General features: G+C 39.1%; 1 protein-coding gene across 1 annotated transcript in view; it reads right to left on the bottom strand.

Annotated features, from left to right (window-relative positions):
* Nucleotides 1-2208: 2208 nt before the first annotated feature.
* NID1 (nidogen 1) overlaps nucleotides 2209-21987 on the bottom strand; it is a 48256-nt gene continuing 28477 nt past the window's right edge. The window contains exons 13-20 of the mRNA XM_074580065.1: nucleotides 18369-18593; nucleotides 17543-17715; nucleotides 15426-15552; nucleotides 10283-10454; nucleotides 8133-8290; nucleotides 6794-6917; nucleotides 5536-5648; nucleotides 2209-4054 (exon numbers count right to left, since the gene is read on the bottom strand). Of these exons, the coding sequence (XP_074436166.1) occupies nucleotides 3933-4054; nucleotides 5536-5648; nucleotides 6794-6917; nucleotides 8133-8290; nucleotides 10283-10454; nucleotides 15426-15552; nucleotides 17543-17715; nucleotides 18369-18593 (1214 nt within the window). The 3' untranslated portion in view covers nucleotides 2209-3932. The remainder of the gene's footprint in view (nucleotides 4055-5535; nucleotides 5649-6793; nucleotides 6918-8132; nucleotides 8291-10282; nucleotides 10455-15425; nucleotides 15553-17542; nucleotides 17716-18368; nucleotides 18594-21987) is intronic.

The following is a 21987-nucleotide window of genomic DNA, read 5'->3' as shown; positions in this document are numbered from 1 at the left end:
AAAAAAAGGTGAATCTTTTCTTCAACCAGAGACTGACATGATTATCAGGCCTAACGCATTATAATAATAATAAATTAATGTTAATAATGAAATAAAACACATGCCATTTTCCATTAACTTTTTAACCCAAAACACAATGTAAAAATATATCTGAAATTTACTGGCTCCCGAGCAAGACTAAAACAGTCAGACACTAACAAGCAACAGTGAGGGAAAGGATTGGGTAGATGAATTAGACACAGATCTGCATGAGAAAACCATATGTTATAAAAATATGCCACTGACTCTCCAGGGTTAGAAGAAGGAAACAGAAAATTCACATTTTTATCATTCAAAATACTTGTGAACATTTAACTGAAAAAATATGATAGACACAGGACAGATATCCTGGAATGACTAATGACAAATCTCATTAAAGGATGAGACTGCTGCCCAGACTGTGAATAAAATAAGGAACTCAACACCACAGATCATTTTAGGAGCCAAAGATTTAGCAAGATTCAATGAGAAAGCAAACATGTACAGGAATAAAGAACTCCAGAGTGTCAGGACCTGCAGCACACTCCAACCACTAGCAGCTTAGCCAGCTGGCTGTTCAAGGCCAGCCGGCTGACAGAAGATATGAAGAAAACTTGAAGGAACTTCAGCAAAGGGTCATCCTCAAACAGCTCTGTTGGGAGGTCTCAGTGAAAGGAACCCTCTTTCCCCTCAAGGCTGCTTTAAAGGCTGAGGGTCTCACCCCGGTCCTTGCCCGAGCTGTGCCACAACACCTAACCTGTCACTATTGGCACTGCCTGCCTCACTTGGGGTACGGTAGGACTCGTCTCTTGCTGGCAAAGCCACTGCTTCTGCTGGCCTCCTTTCCCTGAGGGAACTGCTTTGCCCTTGCTGCACTCTGACGTAAAGTTACAACGGCTGAAGCTAGCTAAGAAACAAAACCTGACGTTTGAGCTCATTGTCCTCATTTTTAGGGACTGGAATGCTGAAGGTTTCTTCAAAGTTGTGCGAACTGTCGCACCTACGCTGCTGTCACAGATCTGCTGAAGCTCCCCCTAATCTAGTGCTAACTACTGTCAGATGTGATGGCAGAGTTAACAGAGAGACACTCAGTCTAATATCTCAGTGCATAGCAATATAGTTTCTCTCTTTGCCTTACAGACTACATAGGAGCTCACGCATTAACACTAGAAGTTCTGCCGAAGTATATTTTCCTTGACATCTTTGTCATTGCTCATTGCTTAGCACAGAATTAGCTGACTGGGGTATAGTAAATTAGTAATTGTCATAATGTAATTGACAATAATTAGTAATTGTCACAATCCACAAAGAGGAATATTGTGTTGGTCCAAATACAAAGCAGTAAATCATCAATTTTAAAGGATCAGAATAAAAAAAAATAAATCAAAGCATACAGTAAAGGACAAAGTAAAGGCCAAATTCCTTCCAATTCCATGTGTAGTCCACAGCATGGATCAACACCAATCTCCTCCTGTAACTCCACACACCACCGTTTAGATCCGAGTAGCTCTCCTTGCTGCCCCACCGTCCACTTTTCCAATGGCTCACTTGACAGGCATGCTGTTCTCCAGCTATTCATCTACACAGTACTGCAGAGCCTTTTGCCACCCCCCTCCCCGAGGCACTGACATGCTGTAGCTGTAGAAGTTGAATTTAAATCTCAGCATCACCCACCTTCAACAGGCCACACTTAGCTTGCAATTTGCCCTACAGCCACAGCACACCTGCAGCCACACAGAGCCTGTGTGCTGTAGTACCAGGCAGCAAAGAACCCTGTCACCTAAAAACTCAGCACCAGGGCATCTTCAAGCAGAGGGATAAATTCTGTCCCCCGCGTAGTAGAGTCCTTGCCCTGTATTTCCACCAATGTAGAAGTCTGAAGTATAACTGAACTATGCTTACCTGACAAAGTTAGACAAGAGTTAACAACCAGTGAAAAGCCTGTGTCAAAACAGAGGACGCAAGCACTCTCAAGCACTCTCACCTATTTGTTTTGAATGAAATTGTCCTACTGGTTTCAAAATACGAAAGCTCCAACAGCAGTTCTTCCCGTACAGTGTTGCATCTTAGAAGAGAAATACCATCACTAGATACGACAGTTAGTGAAAACCCAGGAGTCAACAGGAAGAGAGATTTGAGACACCATGTGCCACTTCGTTCTGCACGCATGAATTTTTTTTTTATAGAAAATAAAAACCAAAAAATTTTATTGACTGTACTGTAGATACCTGTACAGAGTGTAAACTTTAATATTTCACCAGATAAGTGAATAATTCTGGAGAAAGAGTTATCAAGCACCTTCATTTCAACACATTTTTGATATTTACAGTAAGACATACCTGATTAAGTGTATGAATAAAATGAATTAAAAGTTATAAAAAGTTATTAAAAAAAATCTTTAAAATGTTTATATTGTTTGTTATTTTATGATAAATATATAATTAAAGAGGAAAATGTCACACAGACTCAGAATTGGCTCTGTTTAAAACTGTTACTATAGTGTCTGAAGAGGGAGTGAGGAAATGGGGATGTTAGCTTACTGCTCTGATCACGACATTGTGAAATGTGTTCTGGCAGAAGGCTCACAAGCCCTGTTTTGTTCTGCAGCTGCAGGTTGGCTTGCGGATAAGCTTCCTTCCCAACACACAGTGCGGAAGCCAAACTTCATTCCTAGGTTTGTACTGCTAATTTCATATAAGAATATGCATTTTGATTTTCCCTCCCCATTCCAAACTTTCTGCTTTGATTTTCAGCACGCCTTTTTGCGTGGACACTGAACACTGGCACACAAATAGGGCATCACCATCTTGTTTCTTTTAAGCACCAAGACACAGGTGACGTTTCTGGAAATCAGATTTTCAACTGCCATGGTTTCTTGTGGTCTAAGAAAAGGCACGGCATGGTTTGCTAAAGAAGAAAGATGGCTAGGATAGGATTCAAAGACCACTTTCAGGCTTACAGAATCAAACACAGAAACATTATTTTAAAAGCTCTCAGGAAACAGAGGTGACTGTGTGTCTCCTTAAAACCAAACAAACACCTCCAAATGAATCAACATCCATTCTTTGATGAACTATCAGCAATTCATATCTATAGCTAAAGTTCGTTTAGTGGATTTTAGGAAACTACCCAGGAATCCACCTCAGACAGAAGAAAAATAAATCTCTTAAAATCCCACAAAAACTTCAAATACATCCACTATGCAGTGCTGATTATCTATAAAAAAATCACATGCTGTGGGAAAGGATCACATGAGCCAGGGCGGCAAGAACTACCCTCACAGCACATGAATAAAGTATTTCCACAATACAAGAGTCAAAAGTTGAAATTCAAGTTTTGCAAGTGGAAGGACTGGTAGTGGAAAGGAATACAGTTAGGAATTAAATTTGTGATATTACTGGTTGTTCTCACCCACATCTACCATCCTTGGGACCTCCTGGTTGCTTCTCAGTTAAAGGTATGGCCTAGCTGCATATATCGCGGGCTAAGCATGCCACTCTGCAGATAACTGCTGCATGCTCCAAGGTACAACCCAGTCTCAGGACCTGAGTCATGCCATCCTCTTTACTCAGTTTGGTATTTGTTACTTCAGTTTTGCCAAGAGACACTTCTTCCTAGCCCAGCACAGGTGCAACTAAAGCCTCTACATTTACCTTTAAAAGCAAGGAGATAATATTACAAGGAACAAGATGCAGTTGGACCCCATATGGGGAGCTCTGCCTTGCCTAACTGCTACAAAACAGTCATTGCCTCTGTGTGTGTGTGTGTGTGTGTGTGCGTCTGCATATGCGCATTGTGGCTTGCTGTCAGCAGCATGGAGCACTTATCTTTAGGACCTGATTGTGTTGATAGGAGTGAATTGTTTACAGCACATTTTCAAAAGGTGTCTGCTGCTCTAAAGCTTATTTTAGTGCTCAGTTTCTTTCTATACAATCCACTCCAACTGTGTTGTCAGGGCAGCGGCAAGAACGGCCTCCTGGGGTAGCCAAGCAGAGGTGAGTACAACCGCCATTATTCACTGCACAGTAGTTGTGTCCTGGAAAAGAACAGAGATGTAACATGTTAAAGAAAAACAAAAGGAAAACCACAATAAAATCCAAAACACATAGATACAAAAGAAGTGCAGATTTCAAGACTATACTAAAGAAACAAGCCATAATGAGATCGAGAGTGAAACAAAACTATGCTTTGGGAAGATGAGAGTCATCATATCCCTTGTGTCAGCTTCTGATATTCACCTCAAAGAAAGATCAAGTTGTCAAGACAGAGAGAGGCGACATGAAAAAACTGGGCTGTTCCTGAAGTGCCCTTCATAAATTGGCCAAGTGGTCACAGACATTAGAATGAAGAGACAGTAAGTGAGGAAATACAGAAAGCACAACACGTGGGGACAAAGTCCAAAATGCTATAGAATAACATCTCTGGATACCACCCATTACAAAAACATGGAGGAATGACCCATGAAAACAAAAAAATCGTGTGGGTGGAGAGGAGCGTGTTAATGTTGAAGGGTAAAATGAAAGAGAATACAATTTCAGAAGCAGTGGATCTGAGGGGAGAGGCATCGGTCCCAGAACACTTGAAATAGACATATGATGAGAAAGAAATGATACCAAGGTTCTGCATACCATAAACATAAGCATTTACTCAGAGCACACAATGTTGTTTTACCCTGCCTACCAAAATAGAACTGTAAATTAACTAGTAATAACAACATAACTGATTTCTTAATTATGACATTTATATGCATTTTTAAGCTCTAAACCAAGCTTTCAATTAAATTATGTTATGGTTTTTTCTATATATATTGAATACTTTGAAAAGAAACTATGTTTGGGTATTTTTAGGCCTAAAGTAAAAACACCACAACTCCTATAATTCCATCCACGTTATAATAATAAAAAGTGAACTCTTCTCTTAACTGTGATTTGCTAAGATCAACATAACTGAACAGTGATATTGTTATTTCAAGGGTATCAACTTCCTCTCTTCTAAGCATCACAAGGGGCTTTTCAATAACACATCTGAAAAACTTAAGATTCAATGGAGCAGAAAGACCAGCCCAGCGACCCTACCACCTGCTGTCTTCTGAACATTCGCTTTTTAAAAAACACTGGATCTCATTAAGGACATCTGGAAGACCATGATATTTCTGTAGTTTAAATTTAAAAATAAGGCCCTAGCCATTAATATAGCATTCATTTTAGAAGATGACAACATAGCAGCTTCTGCCATGTCAGATCCTCATCTTGATCATACGCTTGTCCTTTCATAAAGGATAGAACAAGCCCGTTCTTCCCTCCCCATTCTGGTTTCATATGGCAACCACAACAACTGCTTTTAGTAAAAAAAATTTAAATGGTTTTTAACTTCTTAGTAAACAGAAATCTAAGCACTAACCAGTTCTTTACTAACTACCTAGATCAGTTGGCAGACTGCCAATGGGAGCTGCTACTGAGTTAGTTTATACACTAAGGTGTTCCACAGCTGTAAAAACTTGAGAATCATCTGGATTACCTCCTGGGCACTGAGCAAAGGCTGTAGTGATTCCATAGAGACGGGAGCGTTTGTGAGGCTGGAAATTATCATTTTCTATTGAAATTGTGCGATCCACTGCTACCACAGCGTCCCTGCCATATGCAGAAAAGAATATACATAAGTGAGATGAAGGTGAAAGTACAAGGGAAAACATAACAAAACAAAAAAAACAAACAAGAGAAGAAATCTGAAGTTGCCTCTTTTTTACAATTAGGAAGCAATGCCAGAAGCAAAATCCTCCAAGATCTCATCTTTCCTCAAAAACTGAAAAGTGTCATAAACTTAATTCTAGGCAGCTTAGAAATTTAGCAGGGAGCCATTTTACTAATTTTGAAGGTACTTCCAACACAGGGCAATGTCCCTCTGCAGGAACACATCTGTTAGTAGTTTTGACACATTCTCCGTATTCCGCCTGTCTGATGTTTTCTGTGGTATAGCTGACATTGCAGCTATTATGGATAATGATTATGGACAATATTGTATCTCAGGTGAAGCCTGAAGGAATGCAGCTAGTCATAAGCAATATTTTCTTCCTAAAAATAAAAGGCCAGTCAACTGACAGACCTGTAACACACTGTTTCCCATTTATACAAGCCTATTCTAGAATAGCATTTCACAGCTGTTAGGTTCTATCTTGGAAATCTTTACATACATCATAGCTCTTCCTGCTGCAATTGATGGAGTCATTTGAGTAAGAGTTTGCAGATAGAGCCCACATAACCATTTATGCCAAGGAAAAATAAATATTTAAAAACGGATTTTTTTCTAGAAAACATAGTAAACCCTAAAGGCTAGATCATATGTCAGTGTTTTAGATCTTTTGCAACAAAGAAAGTGTCACCAACACTGTAAAAAAATTTTTTTTTATTTATGGTTGAACATTCAGATACTATAAGGCATAGAAAGCCATGAGTGACTAATTTCTGCCCTCTACAATGCAGCAAGTACAGCCATAAGGGAAACATGTTAGTTCCCACTCCTTTCCCAAAAATGTTCAGTGTTAAAAACATTTTCTTAGCGGACAAATCAGTATGCTGAAAATGAAAACTCAGTTAACTGGCAACATGAATAGGTCAACTCTACAGATACACTCCACCCTGCATCAGCTATTGCCAGGAAAGCAAAAAACCAGGAATGTGTGAGAGGTCAGACATGAGAAATGAAGTATATAATTCAATTTCTACCAGGGAGAAAACCAAATTAAAGCACTCCATAACTTTCTTAGCAGATAACATACCTTCTCCAGTCTGTGTAGTATAAATTCTTCCCATAGCTTGTAACACTAAAAGGATACTGAATTCCTTCAACAATCTTTCGTCGACCAAGCTGATTAGGGTTCATGCATTCCAGTCGCTTGGTACCTGGGTGTAGTGAAACAATTAAGTCTTCGAACCAGAGCAAGAGAGTTCTCATGAGGGATGACGGACAACCAGAAGCATGCAAACATGAACAGAGTAAAACTTCCTGGAAGTCTTTCAGTATGCTGCTTCACCAAAGCCCTCCCCACGCCACACCTCTCTGTGTGCCAAAGATTGGATGGAAAAGTACTTTGGTACTAATGCTAATCAATACACCACCCAACTTACAGGAACACGGATGTCTAGTGCAGCCATGGCCATTGCTCACAAGCTGAAATTCCTGCTACAGAAACCAGCATCCTCAGGCTAGTGTCGAAGCTGAGAGGTGGTCTCCTCCATTTTGGAGGGATACTTCCACCAATAACCAGTTTCATCTTCTCTAGAGGACATTTTTGCAAAGTTAGTTTGGTGAGTATGTTCCTGAAATGCTTGCTGGGTTGGCCCATGAAGGCAAGACTGCAGGAAGAACATTGATCTTGTAGATGCAAATAGGGTGTAAAAAGTTCTAGCTATAAAGCTACTACACACATTGGGAATGCTGCTAGTGAATGTAAACACCTGTAGGTTTCTCTTAAATAGTGGGTTTCAAAATTAGGGAAAAAGGAAAAGAGACAAATGTGAGAACAAGAGAGGAGGAAAGAAAAAGTAAAGAAAGATAGCACAAGGAGATACATTTGAAGGTTGCAGAAAGTGTCTTACAGTGAAAAAGGGAGCTTGATCTTTTTAATTTATCAAGAACTTGAAAGGTGACTTGAAGAGTAAAAGCACCTCCACAGGAGGAGGTCTCTGGCAGAGTCTACAGCAAGAAAGATAGCAAGATTAAAAAAAAAAAAAAAGTTCAAATGAGAATTAAAAGCACACTTTTTTCTTTTTTTTTTTTTTTTTACTGGTAAGACACTAACACAAAACTAACAATGGGTTGGTGGCAGAGCCTTCATTTCTTGATCTTTAAATCTAGTGTGAATCTAAAGCCTGTTGCACCCCTAGAAAGTATTGTGATCAGAATTGAAATCTTTCAGCGTGAACACAGTCTCATGTGAATGCTACAGTGGTAGTAACAACAAATAAATTAAGAGATTATTAAAGCAAAAAGAAAGGCATGCAGTCTAAAATGCAGTCCAAAGAGCTATGAACATTATTAATTGGTTATGCATAATTTCAGGATTGGACATACTTATTCTACTACTATTATGAAGAAAGATTTTAGCACCTCCTTACCTGCATCTACCCAGCACAGCATTGAGGAATAAGGATCGAATGTCAGTCCATTTGGTAACCCAAGATCATCTTTAACAAGAATTCTTCTGTTTGTGCCATCCATATATGAGGTTTCAATTTTAGGAGCTTCTCTGTTCCAGTCAGTCCAGTACAAGTTTCTTAAGAGGAAGAAAAAGGCAAGAATTAAGAGAGTGACTGATCTCAAGGGACTGCTGTAATTAAGGAAAATGCTAAGGACATCAGGGTAACATGGCACACACCCTAAACAATTTAAATAAATAAGAAGGACCACATCACTCTGATAAAGAAGTAACAAAAGCATAGTAAAGATGTAGCAAATGTTACACTTCCATTAAAAACAAAAAGAGCAAGCACACACAAGAAATGCTTTCTCTGCCTTATTTAGGTTATGTGCAAGATGGCAGGCAAAAAGACCTCTATTTTAACAGTTCTGAGGACCATTCAAAATGTACATCTACAGTTCTCCTCACTGCCCATCACGGCTGCTCAGGCTAAGCAGCAGGAGCATTTGGCATACATTTGTGGGATTCATTCAAAACTAAATTTTTCTTTTCAGTGCACCAAGTAAGCAACTTACAATGGAATCAGAGTAGTTTATGGTCAGGGGAGAACCCCAGAGAGGGCCATTAATTCCCTGATGCTTTATTATTAACGGTCATTTGTTAGCGGTGTTCTTTTTCCCTGGATACACTTTCCATGGCTGAGAATTTTCAAGGCCCCTCAACACGAGCACCTTTGTTGTTTACTCCTTAGCGCACACAGACAAAATCTACCAAGAGGCAGAAGTTTGTGCTGCTTGACCTGAACACAGAGCCGTTCTCCATCAGTGGGGTTCTGCATGGAACAGAGGTCTCTCCTCAATCTGATTACGCTTGTGCCTCTCCCACACCATAAAATGCATTTGTTTTTCCTTATGATGCTGTTACTTGATGTACATCCACAGATGTTTTGACACCAGTATTATGCCACTATTATGTAAAAGTTTATTTTATGTTAAAGGAATTAGAGAAGTCAATACCATTAGTTTTTAATTTAATTTTCTATCACTCAAATTTCCATGGATCACATGCATTCTTTTCTCACTAAAAAGCCTTGTTTGCAAACATCTGGAATGAGGATGCATCTTCCAAAAAACTCTCCCTGAGCAATATGGCACTTTGGTTCATAAATGATTTCTCACATAAGAGCATTCCAAATATCTATTATATCAATTAAGCAAGCATTTGGTAGAGCTTTCCAACAATTCAAGACTGAAAATAAAGCCTCTTGGCTTCTGTGCTTCTGAGTGTTTTAACTGACACTTCTCTTCTCAGCAGTGGCCATGCTACAGAAAGTTGCACCAGGACAATAGCAGGCAAGTTCAGACATTAACGAATAGACATGCAGTACTACCACGGACTCTGTAGTAGATATAGTTTTCCTTGTATTTCTTCCAATATTCAGAGAGAAAAAAATGTCAACAGATCAGAGACTACATAAAAGCATGTATATACTTCTGTTTTTGCAGGCTGAAACCTTAACTTCAAAACGTCTGTGCTTTCCTGCTGACACTCTGCTTAGCTATTTCTGTGACGGCAGCTTACAGGCTCCATTTTTAAAGCATGTAGTTGTCTGCATCTTCAAATAGAAACCCAATAGGACCTTCTCAGGCAACTGAATGACAGAAGTGAAAATGATGACAGAAGACACACCATGGGAGTTTTCAAAGAAGGAACACCATACAGGAAGAAGGACTGTCATGATAGAAATGAAAATACAAGATTGCTTATTCTAATATTTCAGGCCAGTAATCTTGCAAACAAAAAAGAAAAATTAGGTAAGGGTGATGCTTGCCATTCTGCAAACAGTGTAGTGAAAGCAAGGTACAAGTAAGAATTTGACAAACCTCTCAACATAATATCACAGTATTACCTAGCAGGCATTTTACAAGTTTTATTTCTCGTCTACCACTCAGACACAGGACACAAGTAGATTGTTCCATTTCTGTTTGTTAGTTTTAGGAAAAGATCACTCTATTATTGTCTACAGACAGCCTAAAAACATGGACTCAGAGTATACTCTTAGTCAAATAAATAAATAAATAAATAAATATCAGGCTTTGCACATATCTCTTGACAACATATCCATACCCTCTCATAGGATCCGCAACAATTGCTCTGGGGTTCACCAGACCAGTGTCAAAAAGGATGCGACGCTGGCGCCCATCCAGCCTAGCCACTTCTATTCTATCCAGTTGAGAGTCAGTCCAGAAGATATTGCGACCTAGGTGATCTACAGCTATCCCTTCAGGGCTTCCCAAGTCTGCAGAAGAGAGAAAAACATGCCTAGGCATTTATATTTATTCCCAATACATAATGTCAGCCTTATAAGAATAACTCTTAACTGAGATAAATTTTCTTCAGTTTTCTGGCTGTGGTCCAACAAAAGCTACTTCATCTCAGTTGAAAGAGCAATATGCATTTTGCCTTATGAAATTTAAATGCACAGAACTTCCATAAATACATAGAATGACAAATTCTATGAGGAAACAACTCATCATGCATGTAAGCTTTCCTTGGGCGGTGGACACTGAAAAAGAGTTGATAGTAGACAAATAAACAGTAGAGATTATCAGAATCTTATTCTACTCTCCTTAGCAGGCCAAGATCTAGAATGGATTTTATAATCCTTAATATTTTCCCTTCATTGGTATTGGCATATGTGGCACCCCTCTGAAAACTGGATTTATGCTAAGTTTAGCCAATGCAATGCTTAAAGATAATAAAGCTCCAAAGCACTAGAGATAATGATATTAGCTAACTGATGGAATTTAAATCCAGTTCTTTGTTTTTGCAGAGCAATCCTTTTTGGAACATGTTTTAGTACTGTATGTGCACAGTTTTTCTTGGACAGTTAGTTGTTCCAAAAGCAACAGGAAATAGCAGATAATGACCTTACTGCTTTAGCATTAGTAATTTCTAACTCACATGAAGGATGCGGAATAAATATATAGCACTCCAAGGTTTAATTCAGTCACTATGAAAAACCACTCTATACTCGTCAAGGTTCATACATCCATTGAAAAAGAGCAGGCAGGCTGCGTGGGATGCAGTGAAGCTGAAGACAGGTACAAATCAATTTTAGCCCAATTTAAGTTCCAAAAGAAAAAGAAAGAATTGTATGTGGTCACTACCAAAAAGAGGTGAAGTGACTCTTCATACCAGTCAGCTGTTGAAAAAAAACACCTTCCAAGTGCAGATCCACACATCACATAAACATCCAAGAATGACAGAATGTGGCCCGCTAGCCTTCTATTAATTCTCAAGTTTATTTACTGATAGGCATTAAACAAACAGTATGTGACACAAACATGTGACACAAAACAACCTTTCTGGAGAAAAGGCATTTGGTCCGGAACACTGGGTAGGGCTGTCTAAAATTTGCTACTGTGACTTTTCTATGAATAATAGTTGCACAACAGCCTAAACAGCCTTTGCTCTCTCACACAGGTGGATTACAGTTACCACACTAAACCTGGACATGTGACATTTTGGATGTCTATTCATTGATGCAGAGGCAGTAAAGAACAATTAAGATATATCCCACTGCTTCTGACTCACAGCTCATACACAGGGGAAGGTTGGGGGGGAGAAAGTAAATGTGAATCAGTTACCTCTTTACTCCCCCCATGGGCACTTGGTCATATTTTAACTTAGTTACACTGACTTCATATTACTATTTGTATTTCTCCAAGTGCCTACAAACCTGCCATCTGCAAGAAATAATAACCTCACATTTAGCTCAGACCCTCAAATGTTCCTACTTCGTTTCTTGCAGAGGCTGCTGAGCCTGGCCTCATTTTGAGGTGACGGTGGTGACAATCGCCAGTCTCTGGGATCAGAAAATCACAGACCAAATGGTGGTGGAGGAACTCCCAGCCTCTTTTAGGAAAAAGAGGAAGGTAGCAGGCAAAAGATCTGCTGCCACTGATTCCCAGGAGCCCCTGTTCCCTGACTAGTTTCCTTGCTTCAGCTATATGCCAGGAGATTTAAAGAAGTCTAAAATAAGTGTCTTTCCTGTCTGGTTGACATTGAGCCAGAAGAAACTAACCCCCATGGAGGGGTAAGGGAATATATAGGCTTCATGTACCACCAGTCTCTCCAAAGGCACAAATGTGTTCCTGATATATTGTCATCAGGCCTGATAAAGTCATAGGCTCTGTCCCTGGGCCGGGGGCGGGGGGGGGAGTGGCTCGTACAGACATGTATGGCTGGTATGACTTAAACAACTACAGCAAAGAGGAAAGCTCTCCTTCCCAACCTGCCTCCACAGCTGCAGAGCTCAGAAAAGCCTCCACAGGCTACACAGCTGCAGGGAAAGATGAAACTGGATAGGGCTCCACAATATAACATGTTTCTGCAAAGCAACGCAACTTGGATCACAAGAGTTTTAGCAAATAAAAAAGGAGTGCATTCCACAAAAATACATGTGAACTGAAGAAAACAGCTGCAGCTCACAGGAGGAAAAAGGCAAAGATCAAAACAAAACAAAGAATTCTCATGAGTCTTCTGAGAGGGAGGCATATTCCTATTTCCTGAAATTTTAAAGTTTCAGTTTCGGCCAACATAGAGGACATCCATTCAAATACTGAATACTCAACCTTATTTTGTTCTGACTCCTTATTAAAGAGGCAATTAATATACAGAAAGTAAAGTGCAACATCACTCAACATCTCTTCAGGAATGGCATTCATTGCCTATGCAAAGAACAGGACAGCAGAAATGAGATGCCTTTACACATATAATGTTTTTATTATGAGGTTTCCATGTGGCATTGAAGCATCTTGAATTACCTAGGATAATCAAATTCAGTTGAAAGACTTCACAAATACCTGTAAAATATTTTATACACTGCTGGATTTTTAATGTGCACACACACACTCATAGCCATATAAAATTTTTAACAATAGTAATTTGCCTCACTTTCTAAAGTGCAGAATCTAAGAAAATACTTTAATATTAGAAATTGGAAGTCACTTCCCCACAGAATTTGTAGTTGTATAGGCATATGCTTGTATGGGCCCACCACAGGTTAGAGTCACTTTTAGATTAAATATGTTGGGATGAAAAAGAAGTCTTACAAATATCTCAGCCATTAAGTTGTACGGAAATATGAAGCTCCATGATTGCTGTAATGGTTAGGGATGGCCTTAAGCGCTGCCTTTTCCCTTTCCAGGACAATGGTAGGATCCAAGCCACCCCCATCTTTTTGCTGCCCCTAAGAGCCTGAATGGAGTCCCAGCAAAGTGGCTATTCTGAAGCACAAACTCCAGGTAGAGATACACAACACATCCAAAGAAAACTAAAGCAAGTTTATTGCAAAGTTTTAAAACCTGTTGATCATTTTGCTAAAATAATTTCCTAAGTTTCTGTGACAACAGCTGCAAAGGATCCAAAGCAAGGGCAACCTCCTCCAGTATCTTGACTTCACAGGTGTTCTAGGATCCTGAGGACACTAGTATTCAAAAAGTGCCTCCAGCTACTTTTGTTGTTGTCTTTTTAATGCCCCCACATTCACTCTGTTCTCCAAACCTGTCCTTCCCTTTAACCCTTTCCATTTAAAAAAGGTTTTAATATCTAAGATGCATGGGCTGACAGTTACCCTTCTAATTAAATTGAACATGGACTGCAGTGAGCAGCAGAGTCTTGGGGGAAAGAGTACAGGAACAGGACATAAACTGTAAAAGCCCTAACCCCACAATACCCTCTAGTCCAATTCTTGAAACCTTGAGCAATTGGAAGGGTGAAAAACTGAGCAAGGTGGCTGTACTCACTTTTATTTTACAACTTGAGTGGGAGACATGGAAAGTCACAGCTGAAACAGCTCCTAACCACCTTTCAGCTGTTTAATCCCCAAGACCAGGAACAGAGAGCAAGGATTCTCCTCTCCAACCTCCCTGCTCACCAGTCCTTTCTCAGCAGAGCGGGCAGCTAACAGGCAGAGAAACAGGAGAGAAAAAGACTACACATAACCAAATCTCAGCTAGCCAGTGGATTACCTACCTTGCTTGCGAGAACAAAAAAATCAAGGAGTGACACTCACAGATGATATTCCATGTGAACATATAAATGCAACTCTTCAGTCTGCTTTAGTTGTGATTGTGTTCCATATCCATTCAACAGCAAATCGACAATCCATCATCCCATTTTCAGATCATACATACATTGAACTATGGTGGGTCTACCTCAGCACATGACCTAGGTTTTAATGATAACCGTCCTTCCTCACATATTTACATCTTGTAGTCATTGCATCATGACATTGCATGAATAATGTCTATCTATAGTAGTCTGAGCTTAGCCTACTTATGTGTTCCATTCCTCATGGCCAGGGACATGAGACCTTTTCAGGAAGGATGCTGAACCACCCTTTCTGATCAGTATGGTTGACAAGACACAAGTCTAAAAGAGGTAGGCTACACAAAGGCTGCCAAGATGGGCAAAACATAGCACAGCCAATCCTCATCATAGGAAAGTGAGGTTTTGAGTGCACTTTAAAAATCTGGGATGTCATGACCTGTGAATTTGCCCTGACAGTACTAACTGTGCTGCCCCACTATAGTGGCAGCCCTAAGGATGCCACCACAGGTAGAGAGCAGTAACGGCCTCAAGCCTACCTCAAGATTCCTCCCCAGAAGTGACATAGCATCCAAAGAGGGTTTTTTTTCCTTTGTTAAACACAGCAAGAATATAATCACAGCCTAGGACTGTAACTGGGTACAGAAATCCTCTAAACATTTCTGAGAGGAGCTGAGACACACGGCCCTGACTGTGAAGCTCTGAACCCTGCATCCATTAGTGCCTTGAGATATGCTTTAGAAGCACCACAGAAGCTTGATTCATTTTTCAAATCCCTCAGCCTTCAATTAAAATGTCCCCAGCAACGTTCACAAGATATTCAATGGTTAGACAGATACAGTATCCTGCAACTGTAAGTAAGGACAGAAACATCTCACTGACATACTGCTCCCACTTCTGGCCTTAAACTTATTTTATTTAAAGAGAAATGACTTTTTGCCTATCTCAGCAGTGGAAAGGCAATGAAGGGCTATTGCATAGGGAACAGATCTTTATTTCCATTTTATGTTATTCAGACTTTTTGGTTATTTTTATCCAAATAACACCAACTTTTGATGCTAAAGTTCAGGCAAAACCTGGGAAGTATATATTACTAAATTCAAGTCTCTAATGCCATTCCTAGGGAGTAGCAAGAGGAAGAATTTTTTGCCGTTACCTGTTTTGATGATGGTTGTTGGCTCCCCACCATGCAGGCTAGCCCTGCTGATCGAAGGGCCACTGATGTCTGTCCAATATACCATCTTGTCTGTGCAATCATAAGCAACTCCAATAACAACTTTGTCCTGTTGGTCAACAAGCAAGTTACATCAGCTTATGCTAAACAACAATTATTTGCCAGCAGCACTAGCTTATGGATCTAAGACTCAATGCTGAAAAAACAAAATTCTTGAAAAAAGGTGGGAGATGGGGAAGACAGACAGAGAAAATGATTGGGCAGCAATCATTGTAGAATAGCTTCAAAAAATACTTTCAATTATAAGTCCCTTTTAAATAGCAGACACCATTTCCAATTATCTTATTTCAAAGAAGCACTGTAGATATTACTACTGAACAGTTTGTCTCAATTCTGCAACTTCACCTGCATATCTCTTTAAGGAAAGCTCATGTTTTTATTTTACTGTGTTATTCCTCCTGTGCTTTTTTCTCTCATTCTTTCCCTTCAAGGAGGAATAACAACTTCTATCAAATCTGACTTGTGTTCTGCATATTCATCAACCCATGCATGACATCTGCATTTCAGCAGTGCTACCTACATAGAGTCATGTGACTCAAAAAAGTTCTAGCAAAGTAAGTTTTGTTTTTTTTTTTTTTAAAAAAATCTTAAACAAATACTCCATAAATCATTCTGCTGGAAAGAACACGCTCAGGGACAAGGAACATATATATGCAATTTTCCAGGCAGAAGAAGACAAGACTAGTGTTTGAACTTAGAGTTGAAACTCTTTCTTCCAGGCAAATTAAAGAGACTTTCTGGGTAAAATGATAATTTCATATGGATTCCCAGATCTATCGCCTTTCTGCTTTTGTAACTTGCAGCTTCTTAGAAAGATAGTCCAAAGCCATGCATTAAAACAGATGCACTTATTCATCAGCATACATTAATGCTGTAAATTACAAAACAATCTGAACACCTCTGTGCTGCTAAACACTGTCACTTTGCAAATACACAACACAGAGACAACACTGTTAGCAGAGACTGAAAGTTTCATTGTAACCGAAAGTTTTAATGAAGCATTGCATTTTACCTCTTGGAAGCTCTTTCCTGGAGATACTTCTAATTTAAGCTAGATCAAGTAAACAATGAGACTAGCTGACAAGGATTCAGAATCACGCCTCTATTGGCCGAACTACCCCATCTTGCACCCAGTATTTTACTTCATTTTTATGTTATTGCAGCAGTAGTTTAGACAAGAGACAAAAGCTTGATTTTGCCCTTGCATCACAGCAGTTTGTGGTACTATTTACTGAACTGAATCTGTGTAATTTAGTCAGTGCTTGGTCTACCAAATATTCATCATAATGTAAAAGAGAGGCCAGCATGCTGCCTGGTATTGCTATCTATTATAAATACAGTAACACTGGAATGAAAACAGAAAACCCAGGCTTAGGGCAAAACGAATGTGATGCAACTGAAAATAAGAAGAGTTGGCGTGTCACAGGTGATGGAAGAGATAGGTTCTCAGCATCAGGGATTCATTTTCAAGGAAAAAAAATTCTCAAGACAGTAGTAAGAAGTGTGGGAAAAAGATTTACCACCCACTGGGCCTGCACAGGGAGAAGGAAGCAAAAAAGAATTAAAAAAATAAAATCTATATATATCTGTAGGCAAGAAGTGCAGATAAATGACCGAAAAACAGGAAGAGATCAAGACTTAGGAAAAAACTTTGAGGGAGTAAGAGAGAAAAAAAAGAGGTCTCTCCACATATTGCTCTTCTAGGTTTCCTAGACTTTTATATCAGTCAGAAAGCCAATGGAAGTGTGAGTACAGGAAAGTTTATATGATGTGCTGTAGGTGGCATGTCAGATCACAAATATTAGATTTTTGTCTTATGAGCTACCCTTTAAAGGCAAATAATTTTTTCTATAGCTCAGTTTCAGGCTTTTTGACTAGTCAGATCAGGAATTTTCAGTGGCAAAGTGATGGGATGCTGAAATCTTAATCAAGAGTAAAAATTGAGTTTGGAACGTAAATTATCAAATTACATAGGTAAACACTCATCTTTGTCACAAGTCTTCTAAAAACACATGGACTTAGTATAGTAGGCTACTTACTGGAATATGCAATAATGCTTTTGCACCATTTTTCTTCATATTGTTTCCCTCTAGTGGAACGTGTTCAATTTTACCACTCTGGGCAAAGAGCAAGTGTGTTCCTGGTGGTAGAGGTACTGTATCTGGTCGAACAGAGGGCCCAATAACAACAGGAGGAGCTGCTGTGCTCAGACCTTGTTAATGGAGAAGGAAACAGATGGGGAAAAAATCAGCTTGTACGGCATAACAAGGCTCCTTGTTATTTGCAGAGACACAATTACAGTCAGACTTCTTAGAAGGAAACAGCCCTATAAGCTGACACTAATAACTATAATCAGATGCAGAAAGTTCCTGAATTTTTCCCCTTGGCTGACAGAGAAGGAGCAATTGACACAATAGGTCTTTTCATGTTCAGCTCTGTAATTGCTCTTTCTTTCAAATGTTTAGAAAAACCTATCTTATTTTGCAGATGAAGTGAGGAAGATGTAGGAAGGAACGTCCTTCATTTCCTGAGGCAAAGTCAGCTACCACACATTCAGATTTGCCACACCTCCCAGAGGGCAGAAACTATAGGGGCCCCTTACAATTTCAAGGCAGGGAAGAAGTTAGAAAACCGTATTCTTATTCAGAGGCTCACCACAGTTGTTCAGATGCCCTGGCTGAATGAAAAGTGTATGCTGGAGTTACCGAAGGGCTGCAGCACGAGGCATATCATCACTGGGACAGCAAAGATCTGCATTGCTCCAAGTCAGTGCTGTGTCTCAGGGCCGTGACTAAGCCCCACTTTGGGAAACAGTGCACTTGGGTGGAGAGACACCCAGAAGAAACAAGCGCTTCAGCCACTTACATGGTGGTCGAACTCCTGGGCCACTTCTGGTGCCGTCAATCTCATTTCCATCCCTATCTACGCACCAACAATACCCAGTGCTAGAATGGCACTGAGTGGGTAGGTAATTCCCATGCTCATCACACTGGGGAATGAAGTGAACAACTCTTATGTCCCTTGGGAAAAAAGTGCCTCCACTTCCAAGAGCTACTTCTCGTTCACGCTGGCATTTGGTCTTCTCGACTTCTGTGAAAAACAAAACAAAACAAAACAAAAACCCCAACAGATCAGTGAATATTTCTGTTTTAATTAATTGCTATGTTTCATTAACAGTTTGTGTATGCTGACCACGTACAATGCAAGAATTCTTACTGCTGGAGGAACACAGCGCTGTTACAAACCTTGAAGGCATATGCCTTCAGTGCACCTTCGGGAACTGTCTGCCCTGTGTAAGTATGATACATTTGCCTTAAATTAATGTCATTTTATCTTTCACTGCCTAGTTTAAAACAGAACAAACAGCCCCCTTGCAGCTTCTTACACTGAAACGTCCTAAACAGAAGCTGGAAAACACTGTCTTTCTCCTCGAGGCACATTAGCAAGAACATTCTGTCTGACTTGTGAACGGATGTCTACTCATTTGGCAGTTATTCATGGGCCTTAAAATGTGACTAATTAGCTAGGCCATACAGTGGATAAAAGTTTTTTTGTAATTCTAAAAGTTGAGTTTCCCTTCAGAGCCACTAGAGAAAAACACAACATGAGGCAGATGCTGAGTTCTCTATAGAGCCTCGGAAGTGAAAAAACTAATTGCTTTGACGTATATTAGGTTTTTAGGGTTCAGTTATCAAGTTTGAGCACTCATTTGATACTTTTAGACCTAAGAAAGGAATTGCAGGGACAGATTGTCCAGTCCCTGGTAAAGCGTATAAGTAAGGCTAAACAGAAAACAGGAATACTACTATGCATGCAGAGAAAAATATAATGTACAATGGTACACCATGTGCATGTGTATTACTGTAGAGATTACAGAGGAAAAACTAATTTTCCAGATTATCAGGATATCAGGGATTTGGTTCTTCTGGTTTCAATTTTACAAAGTAGTCTGGACTAAAATTAACATCTTCTTGTGGCATTGTCTGTCATGTAATAGGGAATATCATCTGAATCAATATATCCTTCTAGATGCCAAGCAACATAATGAAATTAAAAGAATGAAATAAAAATAATCTTTTTCCTTCTCTAGACAAAGAAATCCACCTTAGTTTTACTTTACACTTGAGATTCCTGAAGGGTTCTGTGCATTGGGAGAGAAAGAACTCTAATTATGAGGGAGTATCTTTTCCCTGTTAATGATTTCTACAGACAGTTAGAAATACTTATCACAAAATGCCTGCTAAAGAAGCTTTAACATTACACTGCCATTTATTTCTTCCTTGTTTTTAGATTGCCTGGTGGACAGCATTAGCTATGTGTGGCTCAGACTAGACTCAGCCCAGCTGAGCAAAAAGCTAATCCCACGCGCCCACAGACTACTGTGGTGTAAATCACACAAATACAAAAAAGAAGGGTAGTTTTTTATTATTACTTAAACTAGTTATGTAAGCAAAAGCTTTGGACATGTTTCATGCACCTGGACACAATTAGAGAAATATAAATGTCTGGAGAACAGTTCACTCTAAACAACTGAAATATTTGGCATCAGCTTTAATGTGGGTGGTGGAGAGTCTTGAATCAACCTACAAAACCAGACCCTGAAGGAAAGCCTCTGTTATCTATCTCAAATTTTGTTTGCATGTATTCAACGCACTATGCAGTATGCTGGTAAAATAAATGTTCATTCCAGTAACCGAACAGTTTTGCCACACTTTTTTTTTTTTTTAAGCTCTAATTATATGCACTGCTCATGAGAGAAAGCAGGGGGAATACTGAATATTGGTAAACTGACCCACTCTTCTTTTGTTCATTGCAGAACAAAATCTTCATTGCATTCATGTCATCTTTGAGAGACACTATTAGCTCCTCCTCAGTGGGATATTAAAACAAACGTAGAAACTGGTTGGTTTTCCTTCCCACCTGAAACTCCCAGAATTAGAGAGTATCCAACAGCTTACAATTTTTTAAATCAACAGACTAGATCAACTTTATGAAAATGAGTTAGCAAATATGAATTATACAAAGGAGTGTATACAGACTCCCAGAAAAGACCCAGCTGTTATACATAAAATATATCAGTATTATTGGTAACTTAAAATACTAACTTCTAGTTCTAATTTCAAAACAATGTTTACATTTATAGCTGCAGATTTTATACAGGAGTACTGATGGAATTTTTGAAGAGTACCTATATTGCAATGATAAGACCAATCTCACAAATGGCCTGCTTATGCCGTTAGCCCCCCTAAAGTCGAGAGGCTAGTCAAACAAATTAATTTTCAAAATTAGTACTCAGTTTCTAGAAGGCAGAGAATATGATTTGTTCTTTCTAAAAAATGTTATATCAACACTGATTTTTCAGTTGCATAAAAAGATGTCAAATACCCTATTGCCACTCACTTTTGGGAATAAGTATGCATTTCACTGCTTCTGTGCTCGTGAAAGTCTCTTATATTTGTGACAAACTTTTTTAACAGTCTCAAGTGTGATAAGTAATCTATGTTAGAGAAACATTCTGAAAAGAAATAAAATCAGTGTTACCATGTTCATCTGTGCTGATTCAATGATTTTAACCTGTCTTTCAACGTTAAACTCATTTCAACTTAGTAACATAAATTTAGCCAATATTAAAATTTATAAACCAAAACGAGCCCCTAAAATAGTTATGAGAGTCCAAACCAGTCACTTGGAACTCATACTGAATTTTTTCTCTCCTTATCTCCAAATCATAAGCAGGATTACTATATGCTTACAGTTTAGAGACACCTAAAGAAACGTGAGATGAATCCCAGTCCAGTGTCATAGTCTATGCAGCAATGAAAGCACAATAATCTTAGATAGAGATGACATTTGGTTGGGATAAACAATCTGTTTATACTGCTTATACAGTCATACATTTTATTTAGTGTGCTTAAGAGAAGATGCCCTGATTTTGCAAGTTTTAAATTGCATTAATTAACTGTCATTTCATACAGGCTAGCTATGACAGAGTGTGAAAGATGAGACTGACACAGTAAATAAAGCACATTCCCTGCCTTGATGAGCTAACAGCACAAGCTATACAAAACATATAACAAGAATTAGCACACATTTAGGTAGTACACGGGCTAGTTTGTAAACCAGCTTCCAGACATAAACTTTATGGCTTGTAACTTTCCTTTCCTTCAGTACAACAGCCTAAGTGAGGTTTCTTAGTGCTCTTCCTTTAATACAAATACAGTAATATTTCATCCAGTCAAGACTCTTCAAAGATACAGAACAATTACGTTAGTAGAGTTCTCTGATCTCTTGACTGGTATCAAGAAAACTACCGTTAACTACAACGGGTGGAGCTAAGAGCAAGTAAGACTTATCTGGTGTAACAGTGCTGTTACATCTATACGTCTATACTTGATCATAGCAAATAGAAAATAAGTCTTGCTTATTTCAAGGCTCCATATCCAGGGGTTACCAGCCCTGATTTTCAGAGGTACTTACTATTCTT

This window comes from Larus michahellis, chromosome 3 (assembly GCF_964199755.1).
Source record: "Larus michahellis chromosome 3, bLarMic1.1, whole genome shotgun sequence".
In the NCBI taxonomy this organism is placed as follows: domain Eukaryota; kingdom Metazoa; phylum Chordata; class Aves; order Charadriiformes; family Laridae; genus Larus; species Larus michahellis.
This window is presented reverse-complemented; position numbering and strand designations above follow the sequence as displayed.